This window comes from Rattus norvegicus, chromosome 6 (assembly GCF_036323735.1).
Source record: "Rattus norvegicus strain BN/NHsdMcwi chromosome 6, GRCr8, whole genome shotgun sequence".
NCBI lineage: Eukaryota > Metazoa > Chordata > Mammalia > Rodentia > Muridae > Rattus > Rattus norvegicus.
The window spans coordinates 22,601,645-22,625,217 of NC_086024.1; the positions used below are offsets into that span (position 1 = coordinate 22,601,645).

The following is a 23,573-nucleotide window of genomic DNA, read 5'->3' on the forward strand; positions in this document are numbered from 1 at the left end:
CACAGAGAGAGAGAGAGAGAGAGAGAGAGAGAGAGAGAGAGAGAGAGAGAGGAACAGAGAGAGAGACAGAGAGAGACAGATGGACAGACAGACAGACTAACTTAGTTGTATACTATGGTCTTAAAGAAGTCTAGATAGGTACCCTCTCTAAATAACAAGTAGCCAGGCAGTGTTTCTGGTTTATAGAATATCTCGATTGGCATACATCAGACACAGTTTACAGAAATATACAATATAGGCACAACCAGAGTGTTTTGTATTCCTCAAATCTAAAGGAACTTAAAAAGTAACAAAACATCTATATGAAAACTGATCTATATGATTCTGTAGACTATCTCTACAAATGGTTGAATCAGGATTCAAATATCGAAAAAAGATCGAAATACTGAAACACACGCCATAAACTGAGAAGGAAGCAAGCGTCAGAACTGTAGAAACAAGTAGAAAATCAGTAACCATAGAAAAAAATGTTTCCCTGATAGGATTTCAACAACCAATCCTGACCATGGACCTCCTTTCTGCCTGGGTAACGTCTAGGTTTCTGTGTAGTAGTCCACAGTAACCAGAATATATGCTATATGTAGAATACAAATGTTGAAAATCCAATGTGAAGTAGATATATTTAGTCCCTGTTTAGGACTGAGTTATTTACATGGATTATCCATACTACGGAAGCATGTGTAATTCTATTAATGCTGTCACACTACACCCTCCCCACCAAAAGGCAATGAACTCAACGTCTCTCTCAGTGGGTAGACGAGTTGCACAAAGCCTACGATCATTAGTTAGCTCTACGACTTGCCCTTAGAGTCACTGAGCCCAGTTGGTACAGAACAGACAGCCATCAAGAGCTAAATTATGCCCCGAGTAGAGACACAAAGGGCAGATCCTAAGTGCTAAGTGGCTAATCCTTAGCAGGGGAGATGAGACCACTGTAGTCATCCGTTTGCAGAGCCTCGGCACCCGGGAAAACTTTCTGACCGACCTCACTTGGAGTGACTTGCTCTTGCTTTCCCTATACAGCCCAGAAAGTAAAGTGGGCAAAGAAACGAAGTCTGCAGTCAGTGCTATGCAACCACTGGGCGTAAATTAAATAGAACAGTGAGACCATGTAACAAAACAGGAACGAGCACCCGTTAACCGGAAAGAAACGGGATACACAGTGCATAGTTTAAGAATAAAAACTCAATATATAAAAGGAGACGAGATGTTGGGGCACCAGTGGAAGACCCTCCAGTGCAGGGGAATGTTGGAGGGGGGCGGTGGATGGGAGGGGACACCCATATGGGGGAAGGGGTGGGGATGCAGGCTTATGGACAGGAAACCGGGAAAGGGAATACCATTTGAAATGTAAGTAAAGAAATATATCTAATAAAAAAATTTTTTTAAAAAATATAGAAACCTAAAGCTGGTTCGTGTTCTCTCTCTCTCTCTCTCTCTCTCTCTCTCTCTCTCTCTCTCTCTCTGTTTTCTTAAGAATTATTTATTTTACGTATATAAGTAGTACACTGTAGCTGTCTTCAGACACACCAGAAGAGGGCATCAGATCCCATTACAGATGGTTGTGAGCCACCATGTGGTTGCTGGGAATTGAACTCAGGACCTCTGGAAGAGCAGTCAGTGCTCTTAACCGCTGAGCCATCTCTCCAGCCTCTGTGTGTGTGTGTGTGTGTGTGTGTGTGTGTGTGTGTGTGTGTGGTGTGTTTTCTTAAGTATTTTGGATAGCGTTCCCATCATGCTACCTTTATAATAGTTTCTTTTAAAGCCATAGCAGCAGGCCCGATATTTGGCCCCAGTACACACAGCTAATGATGGGAAATAAGATGTTCAAACCTGGGAACTACGAAGAAGGACTTTAGATAGAAAGGGACCATTTATGAGCTTTAGGTTTCTTTTTGCATGAAAGACTCAACAGATGAAGCCTATCACCAAGAATCTTGGATCACACACGGTTTTAAGGAATTTATCAATGCTTTTGAATGGGCTACCGTCGTTGACACCCTGGTCAGGGCATTAGCAACCATAAACCTCATGAGAAGCCCAGTAACTTCAGAAGATACAAGACAGGTGCAGCTTCATGCATAGAAACAATGTACATGCATTAATCGCCACACACCGAGGATGACCAGAGACAGTAGGACAACCTTCAATAATCACCAAGTCTAGACAAGAAGAAGCCATTTGTCAGGGCAAGCACAGGACCCTGTGAGGAGCCTTCTTCCTGTGCACGTGCACACCGCACATAGGGATGCTTGTCTATGAACATGCACGCATAACGAAATCTACAACATATGCACCGTTGTCCACCGGAGTGACCCACTCCCCCCATAAAGAATGGCAGAGAATGCCCGTTCCCACAGGTGCAGACTCATGGACAATGCCAACTACCACTGTGCCAGGCCACTGATCACTCTGTAAGACTCTGTCCTAGGTCACTGGTATCCTCCTGTTGCTCTCCCTGGGCCCAATATCACCCTAGTTTGCCTTCGCTGTCCCAAGCACCACTCTTCTCTCTCTCGAGTGCTATCTCCGGGTTCAAATGTAGATGTGATAGGCTTGTCAAAAGCCAGCTCAAACAACCGTCCCCTCCTAATAGCTTGGAGGTGTTCTTTTCAGGACTCAGGGGGTCTAGCTCTGCATGTGGCTCAGCAGTACTTTCTGGTTAGACTTCAGAGTCACTTCTCCAGTTCTCTCCTCCCAGAAGTCTTTCTCGGTTACAAGGACTTGTTTGCTTTGGCTTGCAGTCTGGTGGGCACACCCTCTTCAAGTATGCTTCCCGGTCGGTCCTCAGCCTCCATTCATTGATTTTGCTGAAACACAAGGGTAAGTGTGTTTTGCAGCACCAGCAGCAGCACGCACGCTTGGTTCAGGGTCCCTGCCTTACTCTTGACTATGTAATCACAGGCTTAAGAACACACACCCCAGAGGGGCACCTTCTGCCATCAAATCAAAAGCTCCTCCTGCTACTAAAGGTCTTTTAAAAGAGAGTGACGCAAAGAGGGAGAAACTTGTCCCTGAAGCCTAGAGGCTGATTCTCATTTAAACCTCCAGCGCTTACTACAGAGTTGTCAGATAAGAGGATGGCCAAGTTACATTACTTAGAAGTATCCGTGTGTGTGTGTGTGTGTGTGTGTGTGTGTGTGTTCCAACTATGGACTGTGGCCGACCCAAGTAACTTAGCCAACTGTTCCAACGTGCCCTCTTTCCTGTTCCAAAAGCCTTTCATAACAACAACAGGTGATAGATAATAGGACCTGACATGGGTGACTGGGAAAGCCACTAACTATAGTATAAGCATTAGCAACAACTTGAGGTGGGTCTGTCTGGGATGAGCATCTCCAGTGTGAGAATGACAGAACACTGTAGCAGAGACAGCAAAAGCAATCAACACGCTCTAAGGAAATGGGTTCCCAAGGCACGTTTACTTCAGTGATTTATCTACACGGGAAGGGTATGAATCTAGCTCAGTGTTAGAGTGACTGGAACACAAGGCTCTCCCTGGGTTTGGCCCCAGCACTGGCTGGATCACACTCCCGCAGCCAGGGTAAGGTTATATGTGTCTGTGACTTGACCCCCTGTACTTTATCTTGTTCAAATCTTAGTCCTCAGCAGCTGAGAGGCTTAGTCTAATTTGTGCCCTTAAGTGTCTAATGTCACTCTGTCTTAATTTGTAAATCACTTTAAGACCTTTAGGAAAACAAACAAACAAAAAGTTCATGACTAGCATTGACGATCAACCAACTCCTGCCACTAAATACAACAAGTTCAGGCTCCTGCCACTAATCATCAGGAATCCCTCAGTCCCTAAAATTACAGGGTTTGGTGCAAATCCAAATGGGATTGAGCTTCCCCAAACTCCTTCTATGGAATTCCTGTGGATGTCCTGCTGAAGCCTGTGAGAGGCTGTGCTGTCACTATCCAGTCAGGCAGGACCACCCTCCTGCTGTTCATGCACTTCATAAAGACCCAACATCCGGGGCATCTCAGTTGATAGCAACTCCCTCCCAATTAGCTGAATGGCTCACATAAGGTACCATTTTGGATTTGCTAAGACTCCAGAACTCTTTTACTGACAGTGCTCCTGCGGCCATCTGACTTGTGTCCACAAAGTTGTTCATAATCATTTCTCAGTAGTTTATCAGCGACTGATGGCCACACTTGTTTAGTGTGCCAGATCTCTGGCCATCAGCAAGCACTTATAAGTATCCTTATAAGGATCGTTCTTGCACGTAGGTGAAGGGGCCTGTTCAAAATGTTCACAAAAGGGAACATTTTGGTGAAAAACTAGAAAAAAAAAGTCATAATGAATCAATTTTAAAAATGCTTTAAAAATACTTGCTAAAATAAATACAGCTGAATTCAACTCATTATGCAAATGCTCCCAAAACCATTAAGACCTGCTGAGGTGGACAGGCTAAAACCCACCTGTGTGTCCTTCTGCAATGACAGGATTTCTCTCTCACGGGGGCCCTGGGAGCAGGTAAGTTAAGTGTCTCTTGTTTCAGTTTCCACAATACAAATGGAACGGTAGAGACGGAAAAGTTCTGTCTAATATCTTGGATGACCTTGAGTCTAGATTTAGTCAACAAATACTCATTGAGTTCTTCCTGTGTGCCAAGCGCCAGAATAACACACAATCCTGGCACTCGAGTACATCACAACCAGGCAGGGAGGAAGGCAGAAATGTGAACTCTAACACACTATCAAAGGCCTAAAGAAGGGAAGGGAAAAGGGCTATTTATGGGCACCCAGGAGGAGGGGGTGGTATTACTTTTTCCTGGGCAGGGCAGGAAGGCTTCACAAAGAAAAGCTGAGGGCCCAAGAGATGAGAGCACATCTGAAAGGCCGGGCAGGCAGCTTTAGGGACTCTCTGAAAAGTGACACCACACCCAGTTTCCAGTTCCTGGCCCTGCTGCTAGATCTGGTGGCAAAGGATCGAGACAAATGTATTGAGCACATTTCCTAGTTTTGTGGTTTTTCCAAGGGTCTCTGCCCAGGGTTGAAAGCAGGTTGGAAAACCTGAAACTTCAGGAGCAGGACGCTCGGATCTTTTAACTCGGTGCCCTAACTTTCCCTTACCTGTGGGCTTTCCCTGAAACAGGCAAATTACCACGGCTGGTATGGGAAGTTAAACTGCTTATTACACCAAGATTAGAAGCAATCGTAATGAGTCTTCATATAAAATACACCCCTCCTAACAAAAAATGTTGCCTCTTCTTCTCTTATGGTGCACCACTCCTTTTTTTTTTAACTTCCTAATACCTTCTATTTTTCCATTCTCTCAAGAAACATTATCACCCAAGTATTTTTTACCCAAGGGCATGAGCTTACATATTCACAGACAATTTAAAAAATATAATCCACGGGTTATTTTCATTGCCAAATGCAGCTGCAATTATGTATTGCTCTTGGACGCGTTTTATGTTATTAAAACTTGTAAATACTTTATCTCCCTCAAGTTTTCCAGCCCTCTGTTGGCAGACTCTTTCCTTTTTCCTGTCTTTCTAAGGGTCTAATATAATTTTTTGAACAGAGAATCAATAAACTTGGCTGCTAAAGGCTCACCTTTTCCCAGTTTAGTCTTTGAAAAAAAATTATGATCTCTTTCCAGCAAAAAAAAAAAAAAAAAAAAAAACAAAAAACAAAAAAACAAACAAACAAAAAAACCCCCACCAACCACCTTTGGCTTCTCATAGTTTGTTTATTTCCCTACAGATGTCTGCCGTTTCTCACCCTAAATTTCCGTGTTTTCTTTTGGCTCGCATGTCCAAAAATTCCTTTATAAAGTCAAAGCAACTGTGTTTAATAGTGACAGCCTGCTTATGAAGCCTCATTGCTCTTAAAGATAAAACTTGTCTCAATCCACCAAGAAATAAATGTCAGTAATAATAGTCCTAACCTCTACTTGGTTCCTCATCAATATTTCAATTAAACGGACAGTTCAAAAGCAAAAGCGCTTCAATTAAAACCATTCTGTGTTCAAATATAATAAATAAAACAAGGCCTGGGAGATGGTTCAGTCGCTAGACTGGCTGTCACACAATCATAAGAATCTGAGTTCAAATCTCCCACAGTCCTGGACATGTGTCATCTACAACCTCAGTCCTTGGGGGTCAAGGCGTGTGGGTGGGGGTGGAGACAGACGAATTCTTGAAGCTCACTGGTGAGCTATTCCGATCAAATTAGTGAGCTTTCAGCTCAGCTGAAGACTCGGTTTCAAAGAATCAGACAGAGAGTGACTGAGTAAGACGTCCAATGTCAACCAGTAGTATACATCCCCAATAAAGCAGGTACAACCTTCAGCAGGTGGTTCCTTCAGGTTGATGGTCTACAGAGAGGCAAAATGCTAACCCAGAGCTGTTCCCAACAAGCCAGCAGTAACAACATAGAGTATTCTTCATGCTGTGACCTAAGTTATTGGCAGCATGTACAGGGGCACACGCCCTACTTCTAAGTCCCAGAGTTAAACTGAAAGAAGGAACCATGATAGCTCCTCTCTCTCTCTCAAGGATGCTTCTGGAAAAGCACCATTCAGGGTCTGCTGACACCCCAGAAACATTCTGTCCCAGGAATTTCCTTTTAGACTAATCAGAAAGATTCTTGCTTTACACGCTCTTATAGCTTTTTGACTTGTGCTATTATTATATGCCACAGCACCAAACAGATCTGGAGTTCTGGGACCCCGTGAACATTTTCACAGAAACCTTTAGGGATTAGTGCAGAGGTGGTTTACTGGAAGAAGTCCTCACCGCAGATGGGATGCTGGGCGCTGACTTCTGGGAACAGACAGCTTACTGATACCTGGAGGCCATGCTGGGAAGAATATGGAGGTAAGGGCCAAGGAACAGGGAAGTATTTTCCCAAAGTCTTCCAAGGCACCTGCAGTCCAGCTGGCTTAAGGTTTTGCCAAAGGACTGCTAGAGAAGGAGGGTCAACTACAAGGGTGGGCAGTGTGAAGAAGGGGCAGGGTGAGTATCCACTGAGCCTCCCAGCAGGCACTCATTGTCCTACAGAGAGAGAGAGAGAGAGAGAGAGAGACAGACAGACAGACAGACAGACAGACAGAGACACACAGACACACACAGAGACATAAACACACACAGACAGACACACACAACACACACAACACACACACAACACACACACAAGACACACACACAGGCACACACACAGACTCACACACACACACAGACACACATAGACAGACACAGATACACAGACACACACACAGACACACAGATACAAACACACACACAAACACAGACACACACAGACTCACACACACAGACACACACACAGAGACATACACAGACTCACACAAACACACACACACACACACACACACACACACACACACACACACACACACTATTCATAGTTCTAAAAGCCAGGCCTTCGGAGCAAGGACATCAGCTAGATGTCCCAATCAAGCAGGAAGAAACCCAAATGAGGACCTATTTATACACCACAGAAGAATCCAGGAAAGCTTCTCTTAGGCAAAAGCTTAAGTTGGTAAATTAACACCACCCACACCTCAATGGCTACTTTCATGGTTACTGGCTACTAATTATCTAGCAGGCTAGACAAGAAGAGACAAGGTAGGGTCTGGAACAGGATTCAACTTTTGATACCATCGTCTAAAACAAGAAAAGAGCAAGTGTTGGTACAATATAAAATACCCACCCAGTTAAAATACCCATTCAGTCACTAGTGAACCTTTAACAGCTTTATAAATTGGGGGCAAGAATTATTTGGAGCTAAGAAGCAAAATATTATAGAACACTAAAAAAAAAAAAATAAGTTCTTATAGGTAGCAATTGGTGCCTTGGGAAACTGAAACCAAGTCATAATTGTGCGCTGAGTTCTTTTCACGCTGTGAGCCATTGTTTGGGAGTATGTACGACATTCGGCAGACTTAACAATGAATAAATTCTGACTGGAATGAACCAGTGTCATAAACCTGCTGGAGGCAGTGCTGAAGCCTTCGCCATCTTTAGAACAATATGGTCACCAAGTTTCGGGGCCAAGGACTCATACTATCAAGCCTTTGATGTAATACACAAAGGAAAATGGGAGTTTCTAGAGACTCCGAGATGCAACTCTCTAAGCTTCAGAGTGGGCCCGAGGCTTTGAAAACCAGTTGAGAGTGAAGGTATGTTGAAAACCAGTTGAGAGTGAAGGTATGTTGTGCTACCCATGGAGAGACTCAAAAAGCTCAGTCAGTCGCCAAGGCAGCTGGGAGCTCGGTCTATGCGGTATCATTTCATCCTTCTAAGGTGAGGTAGCAGGGAGCTCCCCGCACATGTGGCCCACCTCCCCCTGGTTTTTTTTGCGCACTCTCTGTTATGTTCCTTTAAATTCAGTCTCTGTTCCTTAAGGAAACTCCCTGGCAAGCGAAAACAGCAGCGAAGGTGGAAGAATGCGGAGAATCTGGCTGCTGCCTGCAGTTATTAGGAAGAGCGGCAATTACTCAGCTCTCCCCAGTACTGGAGGCACAGCATGTGGATGGGGCGAGTTTTGACCTGTCTTTGCCCGAGCGAGCGTCTCCCTCTGCAGTGTGTCACCTACCTCCCTTGGGCCCAGGGTAACTGTAATAATTAACAAAGCAAATGAGAAACTGAGAAAGAATGAAAGCAGCGGGCCAGTTTAGACTTGGGTGTAGATCAGAACACAGTTAACAGTGACAGACTGCAGGTATTTAATAGATGTCACGAATGTCCCTATAATGATGCTTTTTGCTGTCACCTGCCCATCCCAATAAACACAAGCGGAGCAGACTTCTTGTTTTCCTGCTGAGCCTTACAGTTCCCAGCACCTGGCTGACCATCAAGTGGATGGCCACCATTCTTCCTGCCTCCCTGTGTAAGCACAAGGTTATACCTGATCCTTGGCCAGCGCTTGTGGGTCCTAAAAGCTCAAACTTAGGACCAGAGAACAACCTCAGGATCCCCGATTTAGTCTTCCTGCATTCAGGTAGGTAACTGCCTAATTTGGCAAATGAAGACAGAACAAAGCCTAGTTACAGAGTTGTAAGCCACCGAGCTGTGAGGATGATGAAGACAGACCAGAATCCATGACTATTTCTTCTTCTCCTTCAACACCAGCTCTCAGGTGTAAGAAAGACTCCGACGATAGTCACCTCTGTGGAAAGCCTCGAAGCCTTTCGGAAACAAGCCAGGATATAAGCAAACCGACCCTCACTTTGATTAAAATATAGAGTCACTTGGCCTTTTGTTTTCAAGGCATGAGGTAGTGGTAATGATTTCCCTAAAATTTTTCTGAAAATACACAAACTTGGGTTCCTAACCGCACACAGCAATCCCACTCTTCCTCATTTAAAGATCCCTCTACTTTGACTCCCAGAGAGATGGTTGGAAACCCACACCTTTACCACACTTGGTTCATACAACAACAACAGTAACCGAGTGCCAAGGCTCCAACAAGAGCAGGTAAGGAGAGACCTCCTTTTAGCTCTGCAGAACTGTAAACACTCACTCTGGGGGACAGAGCCCACAGCCGTCGTGTGTGAGATTCTTGACATGAAATGAGGTTGAAGGGGGGGTGTCTAAATATTTCTTGCTGATGTCTGGTTCGGGTGGAACATCCTCCAGGCAGATTTGGCTCTCTCTGGAATCTAGAGAGAGGTGTCACAATCCTTCAGCATCCAGATGCTTCTGGTCTGATCGCCGCTGAGAGCCCTTTTTCTAAGTTAAGCTGGAGGTGAAGCTAAGCAAGTTCCCTCCAGTAAGCGGGGCTCTGCCAGCTCAGGTTTCATCCTGCCCGGCCAGAAATTCCTTTCTGTTTTGAATCTGAGATGTTTATGATTGTTGTTTCGAAACGCTAAACAAGACAGACACCGGTCTCTATTTACAGCTCACAGCTAAAAGCAAAACAGAAACAAAAACAAAAACCCCCCAGACCTTGGGATACCAGGTTCTAAAGACATAGCTCAAACTTGTACAGTAGGTATGTCAAACCCTCAGAAGTTAGAAATAAAGTATGACAGTCTTAAAATATAGTCATTCCTAAATTTATTTATGTTATTTTTAAAAGTTTTATATGTATGGGTGTTTATATATATATATATATTTGTGAGTCACCCGTGTGGGTGCTGGAAATCAAACCCAGGTCCTCTGGAAGAGCGGCCAGTGCTCTTAACCACTGAGTCATCTCTGCGGCCTTTTAGTTTCTCTTCTTACATACTCTTAAGACAAGTGTTCTGCGAATGTTTCAAATTAGGATGTTATGCTTGGGTTTGATTAACGCTGACATAAAAGAAACTCTGAAACTATGTTGTGTAGGGTTTTTTTTTTTCTCATTTTGATTACATGTTTGAATGACAACATTCCTGATAACAAGACAGAGGGCATCCCAAGGAGAGGAACTAACAAGAGTGTCTGAGTGTCTGCTGGGTGGGAAGGGTTGGCTGTCCAGAAGAATCAGCTGTAACCTAATTACTGGCCCTAATTACTGGTCATCTTCATCAGGTTTCTTTCTCCCTGTCCCACAGTAGCCATTATGAGGTACCTGTCTTGGGAACTCTGTGCTAATGTTTTCTGAACAAAAACGATACTCGTTTCTAGGAACGAAGGAAGGGCTCACAGTTAGGAATTACCATACAGTGGGACCACATCTACACTGGGAACCAAAGAGAAAGTCAGAGATTTTCATTGGTTTGTCCCTTCCTCTGGAGCAACACAGTCGTCTCCAGAGACCACAGTAGGCCGATCCATGGTCACACTGAGGTTCTCACTCTCCTCGAAAGGATACCCCATGCAAGATGGAGATCAGCAACAAGATAAGCTCTTGTCACCTTTCAGATGAACCCAAGCGAATGTTCACAATTCCACCAAACTCCACAGGGCCTGGGAATTAGGGTTACCCGAGGTCAAACCAAGGAACACCTTGTTCTCTGAACTATGGAGTCATCCTCTCCGGAACAAACATCCGAGACCAGAATTATCATCCTGAGCCTCCCGTCAAAAAAGAGTATGTGTGGAGGAGGTGTTAGTGCACGCACAAAGCTGACTTCTAAATTTATATACAGAGAAAGCTAACAAAGATGGAAATAAAAAAGAACGCAAGTTAGAATTAATATTAGTCATTAAAAAAATCTACCGAGGACACTATTAGTATTTAAGTACACAATACCCATAATCTATATATCATTTTATATATGTATATATGTGTGTGTAAGTATATGTATATATATGTATATATTGTGTGTATATGTGTATATATATATATGTATATATATATATATATGTATTTGTTGTTGCTAATCTTCACTATAATTATTTGTGGAAAGCGCCTGACACTTGAGAAAAACTATCCAAGATTGGCCTGTGCCCTGTGCTGTTAACAAAATCATCTGAGTCAAGATGTGAATGTTGGTTTTATCTAGGCTCAAGACCCATTTGGTTGGAAAACAGGAATGGCTAAAGGAGGAAAGAGAAGACACTCCCGGGGGGGGGGGGCTGAACCCTCCATTCCTGGTGGTCTGAGGTAAAGTTAGCGGCCCCTCTCACCTGCTCCCGGCATGCTCAGGACTCCCCATCTCAGGTCTCACTGTGTGGTACCTGCAGACAATGAATCAACCAGCCATCCCTGGTCACCAGTAAACCATTACCTTTATGGAGTCAAGGGCCTCTCTTATTTACTAATACGACTGTCACAGCACGTGACAGGTTTTAGATACCCTTCTACATCAACTTCCTGTTACAAAAGCTGAAACTGATACTGGGAACGACCCGAGACTAACCATGCTGGCATCACCCGTAAGTGAGTGACAGCCACCAGGCTTCACTGCAAGCATACTCGGTCAGAGTCTGCTCTGTTTGTTTAGGTGCAGGGGTCAGCGCCTCGCACATGCTAGACATGTGCTCTTCCGCTAAACTATAATCCTAGTGGCCAAACCTGCACTTTTAATAGGCTCCCAGGTGACTGTGGGCCATTAAACTTTCAGAAGCCAAGTTTTTATAAAAAAAAAAAGAAAGGTATCGGAATTTTATAACACAGAAACCAGACCCACAGCAGATGCCCATTAAATAATTTGCGGGCAGATGTTTCGCTGGTTAGTTGGTGCTACCTAACTTAATGGGGAAATAAGCTGACCCAGAGTAAGTGGTTAAACTAGAAAGGAATAGAGGGTTTAAACCTCTGGCTTTGAGGTTTGTACCAGGTACAGCAGCAGGTGGGCCTGGAGTTCTGAAGGTGGTGGGGTGTGTGTGTGTATGTTGTGTGTGTGGTATATGTGTGTGGTGTGTGTATGTGGTGTGTGTGTGGTGTGTGTGTGTGTGTGTGTGTGTGTGTGTGTGGTATGTGTGTGTGTAGAATTGTGCCAATACATGCTGTCTCCTTATCTCAAGACAAACTCAATCCTGTGCTGACCATCAATATGACATCCCCGTCCCCCAAAACACACACATCTAAGGAGCTACCAGTAAAATCTTCCAAAAGATAACCTAAAAGAAAATGCACATTACTGGTTAAAATGAGTTTAGGACCCCCAACCTCCCCAGATGAAAGACTACCCCACAGAGAGAGACAAAGGAGCTCAGTAAACAATTCTGACAATGCATCCCAACGAACTTCAGGTCTGAAGATACAGCCTGTGCAGTAATTATTAGATATGTTCTATGTAACAAGCCTCAAGTTTAACTGGCTACTTCTGTGCTGTTGGGGAACAGCTGGAGGTGACAGCATGACATCACTAATAACTGGCTACCTTTCTGAGAGACCCACCTTCTAACTCCCTAAAGGGTCGTGGAGCAGAAAGGTTAAGTGAAGCAAGGAAATGAACCCAGGTCAGATTGTCACACTTGCATTAGGCAAGCAGCCCTGTCAGATGTCAGCTATTACCATCCCTGGTGTTTCTCGGGGATTAAGGTCGTTCTTATCACAACCCAATGATTAACCTTACTAGTCAGACAAGGAAACCACATTCCCACCCTTCACGTTCATCCACGAAAGCATGGACATTCCGAGGCTCCAGAATAAAATGGGGTTGGAGGAGGGCGATAAGGACTTGAAATGCGTTCACTTTGAAGCTAACAAAGGAAAACAGAATAGAGTTCTGTGCTCACCCAAGAGCAACTTTAAACAGATGCAGTCTAGCACGCGTCTCTGTCCATCAGTGGAGAAGAGTCTACCTCAGGACAAAGGATTCAATTCTGACCAGGCCAGGTAGCCAAGAGAAGCAAGAGGATGAGAGAAGTTGAAGAGGGAGATACCTCCCAGCTCCCTGCCCACACTCTGGTACCACTCAGAGCAAGCCAGAACAGAGAGAAAAACCACAAAAGGAACCCTGCCATTCTGAACTGGGGCTAGCAAAGCTTGGAGAATGCAGGTTCCTGCTCAAAAGTTGGGAAACACTCAGACACCTTACTGTAAGGGCTCTAAAGAGAATCAGCAGGCTCCCTCTTCCCCACCAAACATGAGCTCCTCCAAGCCTCAGAACCTGATTCTTACAGTCACAAATCTTACCCATGTGCCCAAGCAAGTAAGAATACAGATACATATCATCTTTGCATGGAACTTACATGGGTCCAACCCGTATCTGTCCTATTTATCTTGACTAAAAGGGTATACAGCAGTGCTTCTCAACCTTCCTAATGCTACCACCCTTTAATACAGTTCCTCATGTTGTGGTGATGCCACCAACCGTACAATGATTTCCAATACTACCTCCTGTCATTTTGCTACTGTTAGGAATCGTAATGTAAAAATCTGGTATGCAGGCAGGATATCTGATATGCAACCCCCCCAAAGGGGTCACGACCCACAGCCTGGGAACGGGTTTACAGGTTTACGGAATGAAGACTAGCTCTGAATGACTCCCCACACCCCCTAGCTTCCTTCTACCCCTGTAGACAGCCTTGTATACAGGACAGAGAACAGAAAAATAGATGGATGAGTGATGCATTTCTAGGCAAAACCTGATCCTTGAAAACGCCGCCTTGGAGAAGTAGACCTGTAAGATGACAGGCATCCGTGTCGTGCCTTCCTCAAATAATTAAATGGCCCACACTGAGATGTCTCCAAACTCCTTATATGAAATGCACCATCTGGAACAAGGTGTAACAAGTGTAACAAGGCACTGGCTTTGCCAGAAATATTCACCTTCCACTCCCCCCACCCCCCACCCTGCCTCCTTTACAGTTGAAAGCTTCCCTGTCATCTCTCCTGCTGGCACCATTTCCTGAGTTAAACACACCCACATTTTTCAGGAATTTCACAATTAATCTCTGGAATGTGTTTTGGATCATTCTTCAAAGGGTGATATAGTTGTGCTAAGATGAATTCAAGGCTTTTTTTCCCTTTTTCTCATTCCTTATCCTTTAGTCCACCCACTTTCTGGGGTCACCATTTTATCTAAATCTTCCAGTTTCATAAAGCCTGCACTCTGTAGCCCCAGACCCCTCATGCAGACGGCTGGATAGGAACCAAGCCCTGGAGAACAGAAACCTGTACGGAATCTCCCAACAGCTCCGAAACATGGATACAATGTTATCCGGAGTCTGGGGATTGTTCACTTTTCTTCATAAATGAACCTGCCTGGGGCGGAATGGATGGCTCAGCAGGAGAAAGAGTTGCTACCAAGCCTGCCAACCTGAGTTCAATCCTCAGCACCCATAGGGTAGACGAAAACCGACTTCCAAATGCCCTCTGACATCCACAAGCACACACAAGGGCACACTGAACACACATGCACCCTCACACAAACATTCTCTCTCACTCAGACACACACACACTCTCACATGGACACACGCTCACATTCACACACAAACACTATCTCACACACACTCACATGCACACACCCACACACACTCGTGTACATACACACACTCATATTCACACACACAAACACTGTCTTTCACACATTCACACACATTCATACAAACTCTCACATTCACACACTCACAAACACAAACACTATCTCTCACACACCTTCACACTCTCATACACATTTGCTCACTCACACACACATTCACAGTCTCACACTCACATACACACACACTTTCATACTCACACTCTCACACACATTTGCTCACACATACTCATTCACACACACTGTCTCTCACTCACATATACACTCACACACACTCGCTCACATACACTCACATTCACACACACACACACTCAGTCTCACACACACATACCCACATTCATATACACTCTCTCGCATATACACTTTCTCACACACTCACACTCATTCACATTCATACACATTCATTCTCATACACACTTCCTCACACACACTCTCATACACACTCATACATGCTCTCACTTTCTCATTCACACTCACACACACATGCATGCTCATACACACTCACACACATACATACACACACACATGCATGCATGTCCGCTCTCATTTTCTCATACGCATCCACACTCACCCACATACTCATACACACACATTCACACACACACACTCACACACACACACACACACACACACACACACACGCATGCCCATACAAGCAGTAAAAATGTTTTATAAGTGAGCTTATAAGTTCTGCTTACAACTGTACTCCCAACATTCTGCTCACAGAGCTTCCTAGTCTCTACCCTGACCCACGTCACCAGCAGTGCATGCCCTGGTGCCTGCTGCTTTTGCCTTTCTCCCCTCCAGTCCACAGCTCATCTGTCCTTTGCCAAGTGTTTTATGTGACAGGAGTCCTCATCAGCAGAGAATTCTGTAAGCCACACAGCCCAAGTGAAGGTCATTTTGCCCTGCCATTTGTGTGTGTGCAGTGAATAGTCGGTCCTGTGTGTTTTGTCAATATTTACTCTGAGGAGGAATTAATTACTTCCTTGTTTACTTGAATTAAGTTTGTCTTCCCATAGCCTGCTAACATCTTTTAGGCGCCCTCTGCTCACCTTTCTCTCTGGTATCAAAGCGTGGACCTTACCTAAAGACTTCTGTGGGAGAGAATGAAACCCATTCATTGCTCTGGAAGCGGTCTGGAAGCCTGGGTTTGAAATGTTTCCCTAACTTCAGTACAGAAGTATTCGCTCTGCCCCACCTCTCCTTTATTTAATTTGTGAAAATCCATAGACTCTCAACTTCAGGTTCTCCCACAGAGTAAAAAGGGCAGCTTTCATGTACCCCATGCCCTGCCAAATGTTTTGATATCTCTACCTGGTCCTGGGCACTGCTCTCTGGGCTCACCTCCCACCTCCCTCTCTCCCCAAGTAGGTATCTTCTGCTACTGACTATCCCAGAAGACAAATAAAGAAACTGTAACTTCACAGGGGTGCTTTAGAACACCAAACCTTGCTCTCTGCTATAAGTTCCCACCACTCAGTCTTAAGTTCTCCTTGCTGCCCTGTAAACCACGGTGGAAGGGAAGCAAAAGCAACGGGGAAAACTGAGTTGACAAAGAGTTTTTTAATAGGCAATAGTTTTGAAGACTGAAATTTCAGTTCTATAAAGACTGAGGCCACAGAGTCAAAGCATCGGAAAAAGTTGGTGCCCTTCTGCTGTCATGGACACCTGCGTCTAACACAGCACTGTCCTAAGACAAAAGGCTGGCGGTGCCTCTTCACCTTGCCCACCCCAAGTGAAGCCTGAAGCATAAGGCCTCTCTCCCACAGTTCCAAATGTAGTCCTCGCTGTCCAATCAAAACATTCTTTCTACACAATCTCACTTCATTAGTTTTAAAACTCAGATCCCTTAAAGAGATCTCCCATCCAGACTCCCTCCCAGGTTTAGAAGCCAAACTTGGTCTTTTGGAATGGTAGGTGATTTCCCTGGAGACAGACGCCTGTCCAAGAAAACAGTCCAGCTAAGATTCTGCAAACGGCCAACAGGAAGGCTCGCTAGATGCATGGAAACAGGAAAGGGAATTGCTGCCTCTGGAGGGCCAGTGCCTCCTGGCCCTTTTTAAGACTGAGAGAGGAGAAAAAACTCTGGGTAACCGGCTCCATTTTCGATCCTATAGGCAGGCGCTAACTTGGGTTTTTTGGGTTTTTTTGTGTTTTTTTTTTTTTTTTTTTTTTTAAATAATGGTCTCAACGCAGAGAAGAGATCCTAGTGAACATGCCACTTGATTCACAATCCCATTCCTTTGGAAATTAATTTTTCTTCTTCGGGGTTCTTCTTATGACTAGGATGGTTCCTGTATTTTTAGGGGTCACTGTGCCATAAAATCCTGAAGAAAAGGGGCCCATTTGGGTTGCTGGCCCAACTCATTCAGTGAACTTAAAACACCACTCCCTTGCCCCCAAAAAAGTCAGTATGGGAAGGACAAACATTTCTGCAAGTTGGCAAACAGTAACATACGTTCGTACTTAAGTCGTGTCTTCAAAAGCAGGTGGATTGGTCCTATTTTACACCGTGAAATATGTTTTCTCAGGGTAGCCAACTAAAAAAGCTTTCAAAAGACTTTTCATTAACAGATACAACCAGTAGGGGTCATTTCAGTGCAAAAAATGCAGCACAAGAGATTTTTCTACATGAATAAAATAGATCCACTTCTATTCGTGTGTTATGATAACAATACACACGAATTTCTGAATCAAAATGGAAACCGAGGGAAGTACTGGCCATTGAGAAATTTTATGCAAAGTTCCTGGAGAAGGAAAAAGAAAAACTGGGGGGCAGCTTCTAGACAATCAGTGACTCCTGAAGACTCCTCTAATGCTGAAAAGGGGTCCACGCGTTTTATATTAATGTGAAAATATCTGAAATTTTAGACAGTTGAAGACCTCTCCAAAGGTAAGCATTACATCGTGCCAGAAAATGCTGTCCTTTTACCTTAGTTTCGAGGCTTTAAGATCTATTTCACTGCTGCTTTTAGTGAAGGAAGAAGGGAGAGAGGAAGGAAAAGTCAAGGAAGGAAGGAGAGAGGGAGGAGGGAGGGAGGGAGGGAGGGAGGGAGGGAGAGAGGGAGGGAGGGAGGGGGTAGCGGGATGTGCCCATAGCATCCAGCTGAAAACAGGCCTGCTCACTGAAATGTGTTTCCAGAGAGCACTAATTGAAATACACTCATGTCAAGAAACACTTCCAAGCATTTTCAAGGCCAATGCTTTGGGCACCTGGTGTTACCAGGAGAAAGGCAGGCGTGAGGGATGCATCATTTCAGAAGAATGACAGGCTCCTTAACAAACTGCCAAAAGCATGTAGCGCCGTGACACGGGGCGTTGCTGCCAAAACACTTGATTGCTACAAATGTTCCCCCAAGCATCCCCTTCACCAGAAACACGTGAAAAAACAAACAAGGGTCACCCTCCTCAGAGCCTCCCAAAGCCCTTCCTGCTGCCCCACAGTCTCCATTGCCTTTAACCACGGCCTCCTAGTTCTTAAAGATCTGTAGGAGGCTGGTCAAGTTATGTACACCACATAGCAGGATTCACAGGAACACATTTTAGCCTAAGTTATTCAGAAGGCCTAAACTCAAAAACACGTGAAATTCTGTCAGTCTGTCTGATGACCATTTTCCCTGCGTTGAGGAAACCAGGAGGGGTCTTTTTGTGTCAGGGAAATGTGGGGTCTTGCGGGCACTATCCTAAAGGAGCAGGGCCCTGCACTCATTACTGCCCCCTAGCTTCCAAACCAGGAAGGCCTCCCTGATTTCCCACAACTGTCCAAAACCTTAAAACCACAGGTAAAAATACATGCATGTGTGTTTAAAGAGTTACCACAGCACTGGAGTCATTTAATACACCCACCTTTGTCCTTTCCAGCTCTCAGCTCAATAAATAATCGCGCGCGCGTGGACACACACACACACACACACACACACACACACACACACGAGAGGATGCTTCACGATAAACCCGTGTCCCAGGGGCTGACTGACAGCAGTAAAGGCAGAGTGCAGTTGTCCTTTCTTGCAAGTGAGACCTGATCCCTGGCAAGATACCGGGAGCAGCATCGAGGGCCCAATGTTTGATCTCTAAGTAGGCAGGGACCCACTTTTAACAGACAATCCAGCCCATTGTCAAAATAAAAGAACTCACTATTTCTCTCTAGACCTTAAACGTAATCGGGCACCTTGAGGCAGAAGTAGAGCCATGTGCAGATAGATGGAGGCCCACTCGGCCCAACAGTGCTTCCGAAACAGGGAGGCTCCACTATCAAAGCCCCCACCCTCAGTACATCTACACACACCGCGGTGCACGATGCACCACAGTGAAGCAAACAGTGCAGAATCTACTGTCAAACAAACAAAAAGACATCAGCCCTAGCTCTAGAAACCCGCGGATATTGGCCCTTGAAAGGAAACCTCTTGTAGTGAACCATAACTTTTCAACCCAGGTGCAGCTCCCCACCCCACTCCCTTTAGCCACCCAGAAGAGTAAGCCTTTGACCGTTTCCAATAGGCAAATAAATGAGTAATCACCATGTGTAACTTCGCCTGGACTGACATATTCCCGAGCTGAAACTGATTTATTACGCGAAGGAGGAAAAGGAGGTGAAGGAAGAGCGCAAAGAAAAAACAAGAGTCATATAGGGAGTGCAGGCTAGAGCACAGGTCTACTCCGCTATCAGAAGCCGGCAGCGCGGACTGCGTACGCCCTCGGTGCCACACTGCGCTATGCGGGCAGGGCGGCAGGGGCGGACTCCCCGAGGGTCTCGCGCGTGCCAGACTCCGCAGTGTTTCCCCGCACAGGGCACCCCTGATTGGGGCGAGAAAGAGCCACCCAGCGTAAGCCCGAATCACCGCACCTGTGTGTGTGTGTGTGTGTGTGTGTGTGTGTGTGTGTGTGTGTGTGTGTCTATGCGGGTTCAGAGGAGCTCACCCACGCAGCCCAACCTCGCCTGTCCCTGAGCAGGCATCTAGGGCACCCTCCCGGGGACAGCGACGATCCCTCTTCCCCGGGATCCCCCTCTCCTCTGGGAAAAGTCTCAAGCAAACTTTGTTCCGTGCCGGCCAGGTGGGAGGGGGAGCGCATCAGGGCAGCCTTACCTTCGCAGACGCCCACTTCATACTCGGTGATGGAGTCGCCATTGAGCGGGGGGCGGATGACACAGCGCAGCCCCCGGTCGCAGGCTCCATGGAGCCCATAGGCTCCACCGCAGCTCTCGTTCCTCTGGCGGGCGCACATGTAGCAGCAGCCGCAGACGCCCTGCACGATGCTTCCCGGGCAGCTCCGAGGCTCCTCGCACTTGGACTCGTCACAGGGCAGGCAGACCAGCGCCCGGGTGCCTGAGCGCGCCAGCAGCAGCAGCAGCCCCAGCAGCGAGACCGAGAGGTGCCCGCAGCCGGCCAGCCCCCTGCCCCCCGCCACCAAGTACATCCTCCTGTGCCGCCGCCTCCTCCTCGCAGCCGGGCCGGGAGCGGGGCGGGCGCCCTCCCCTGCGCGGGGCACACGCGCCGCCGCCGCACCCGCAGCCCGCGGTCCTCGTGCCCCACTAGGGGCCCCCGGGGCGCTCCTCCCCTCTCGGGGCGAGGCCCCCGCCGCCCCTGCGGGCCGCGCCGACCCGGAGCCCACGAGCGTTGGCGCCAGCGGCAGCAGTGGCGGGTGGCTTCCCCTCCTCCTCCTTTTCCTCCCGGGCGGGAGGGGAAAAAGAGGAAAAAAAGTTTCCTCGCGGCAGCTCCGGTTCAACCCAAACTTCTGGCGGCGGCGGTGGCTGCGCACCGCTCCGAAGCAGGGCTGGTGGCTCCTTCTGGTCCTCCGCGCTGCTCCTGATCGCCGGGGAAAGACGACGGCAGCGCAGCCTCCGGGCCGGTCCCCGCCTCCCGAGCCGCCGAGTGGGCGCGGTGGCTCAGCAGAAGGTCCGTGGCGTCCGTTCCTTGCGCCCGGCTCGGCTCTCTCCCGCGCCGCTCCTCCGGGCGCTTGTTTATGGCTGGAGCCTCCGCTGCTCCGGCTGCGCCCTCCCCCATCCTACCTCATCCCCCCCCCCCCGCCCTCCCCGCGCCGCGCGCTGCTCATTGGCTGCCCCCCCACCCTCGGGCCGGCCAGCCCCCTCCCCTCCCCCTCGCCTCCCTCCGGGGCTGCCCCGGCCCTTCCTCCCTCCACGCCTCCTCCTCCTCCCCCTCTCCTTCCTCCGCAGCCCAGCATACCAAGCCGGCCCTGCTGCCGATCATCCGGGCTCGGGCCCCAGCCCCGCGAGCGCGCTGCGGCCGGGGATCCGAGACAGTCGTAGCGACGCGATCCCCCGCCGACACCGGGCCACCAGGGCTAGCTTTGGAGCACCGGGGGCGGGACGGCTGCACCTCGGGGTGGTAGTTTTGAGTTGAGAGAGTGGCGGGGATCCTAGCGAGAGCTGTTGCTGCAGCCTAGGCTGGGCACTGGCCGGATCGAAGCCCAGGAAAGGGAAGCGAACGCGTGGAATTTCCGCAAACTGGACGAGAATCCATCTTCCACTGGAGCTGGGAATAGACTTTGTAAAAGATATTATGTAATGGAGTCTTGGGAACCTGGAGACTTCTCCAGCGAAACTGCTGGTGGGATTGAGTGCTTTAAATGGTCTAGGTAAACATTCTGAGCCGGGACAATGTTGGGAAGGGCTGCAGCTTGAATTGAATTTTAACGATCCACCTTCTGTATGTCTGTGTGGAGGTGCTGTATCATGGGAGGGGTGACTGGAAAGTAACAGAGCTTAATCCTCTCTGGAGTAAAGGCTCAATAGTGGATTACAAGTCTTGACATGACGCTAGGCTGGAAGCGCCTAGGCACCCTTACATGCCACCTGACAGTTTTATTTATTTTTTTTTTCAGGCTCGCGAGCTAAAGAGGAGGGTGCTTTCCCTCCTCCCATTATTCTTCTCTAAAACATTTATCACGAATGTATTAATAAGGAAGGCGGGTAGTAAAATATTCTTTGTTATAAGCCAAGAAACAACTGAAGAGGAACTGTACACGTGTGGAGGATTTCTCTTTAGTAGATTTCAGAGGAGATTCTCCCAGTGACAGCTCTGATCGCTCATCAGGAGAGAACCAGTGGTCCTTTCCTTGTTTCCTCCGTGCCCCCTTACACAATAACAGCCAAAAAATAAAAAAGTGACTAGGATCATATGTGAATACCAGCCTAGTGTTGGGGCAGGTGTGATGTGGGCTTGGCTGCCTGACATGGTCTTGCTGCAGATAGGTGGCAGCCAGTTAGATCAGGGGCATCATGACTAATGAACAAAAGTGAATGGCACCAGCGTGAGGAGAAAGGACACAAAGGTGCCTTTGGGATCTTGCCCGTGTCAGACAGATGTGTACTTCTGCTGAATATTTTGGTTTATCATCAACAGAAAAAGCCAAAGTCACCAGTGTGCCATTCCCCTACCAATGGCATCAGAAAACTAAAGACATTTATACTGAAGAGAGGAAATGTTTCATTAATTAGACTGGTTGTTGAAGATGGGGGTAGCATAGGGAAACGTCAACACTGCAAAGGGGGAGAACACCCCATTTTCTTGGGGCTTAAAAGCTGTCATTGAGGTGACTATTCTCCAGGCATTTGTGGCACATTTTCCATGGTCCTCTCTAAAAGGTCCTCATACCCTGTAGCCCTGTAAAAGTACAAGGTGAAGTCATTTACAACTTGCTAGGTTTTCCTTTAGCAAAACCAAATATTAGAACACATAATAAACGTTAGTGTCTTGGTGCCCAACGAGGAACCAGAACTTCACCGTGGAATTTGCCAACAAGCTGTCATCACTGGACCTCGTTAAAACATCTCTTCCACCCCTGCAGAGGTTATCTGAACTTCTGTTCAAATGCAGGAATAAAGACTTCATTAAAAACATCAGCAGATAACGTTGTTAGACTTGGGAAAAAGTCAAGGTCAGGAAAGAGAGGGGAGGCAAAAGTGCAGAGAGACTGCGTCTCGGGAGAGTGACCTCACCCTTGTCTAAAGAGCCCATTCTTTCCTTTTACGGCAATACATTAAGAATTGGGAAACGCCACAGATCTTGGAATAGACGAGCAACAATATGGAGGCCTCTACCTATCCTTCTTGAGACTTTATAGGTAGACAAATAAATAGATATAAGGAAGAGAAAGGTTTAACAGGCTTAGAAAATATAGACTGGAATGTAGTCATTTGTCATAGAATCAAGTCGTTGAAGTAAATAGGAATCTTGAATACAGTAATTAGTGCAAGTGAGAATCCATGGCTCTACCTAATTAGCCAAGACCCGTATGTGAGCTAGGAGCTAAGTTAAAACGTTTCTTCCCAGGAATCCAGCAAGAGAGGAGGTGTCCATGAGCTGAGGCAATGTTAATTGGTAAGAGATTCTGTCATCTTTAAGAAAGAGGGTAGGTAGTTCAGCTAAGCATGATGACCACTGAGCACTGAGTTAGAAAGTAGGCTGGGAAAGGTGACACGGGCCCTGAAAGACACTTAAAAATGTAAGAACCAGAGCTTACGTGGAATGTGGTTTACTGGTTCTCTCCCTGAACATATTCCCTTTTCTACAATATTTTGAGTGTGTCTGGTTGTAGTGTTGATCACCTTATAACACAATTATTAAGGAGCTCCAAACTCTGTCAGCCAATTGGAGGGATCCATACTGAGAACAAGCGTGAGTTGAAAGGGAGAGTTACACGCAAAAAGACACTTGGACGTTTTCTCTGACCCAGCTGAGTTTTAGCAGACATCTCTAAACAAAGCACACAGGAAAGG

At 46.7% G+C, this 23,573-nt stretch overlaps 1 protein-coding gene across 4 annotated transcripts in view; it reads right to left on the minus strand.

The window, feature by feature from the left end:
- Crim1 (cysteine rich transmembrane BMP regulator 1) overlaps positions 1–20,815 on the minus strand; it is a 174,477-nt gene extending 153,662 nt beyond the window's left edge. For 3 of the 4 annotated variants that reach the window (XM_039111891.2, XM_006239625.5, XM_006239623.5), the window contains exon 1: positions 19,921–20,815. In XM_039111891.2, coding sequence (XP_038967819.1) covers positions 19,921–20,251 — 331 coding nt within the window. In that variant the 5' untranslated portion in view covers positions 20,252–20,815. The remainder of the gene's footprint in view (positions 1–19,920) is intronic. The other variant, NM_001169103.1, reaches the window with a different exon arrangement.
- Between the last annotated feature and the right edge of the window lie 2,758 nt (positions 20,816–23,573).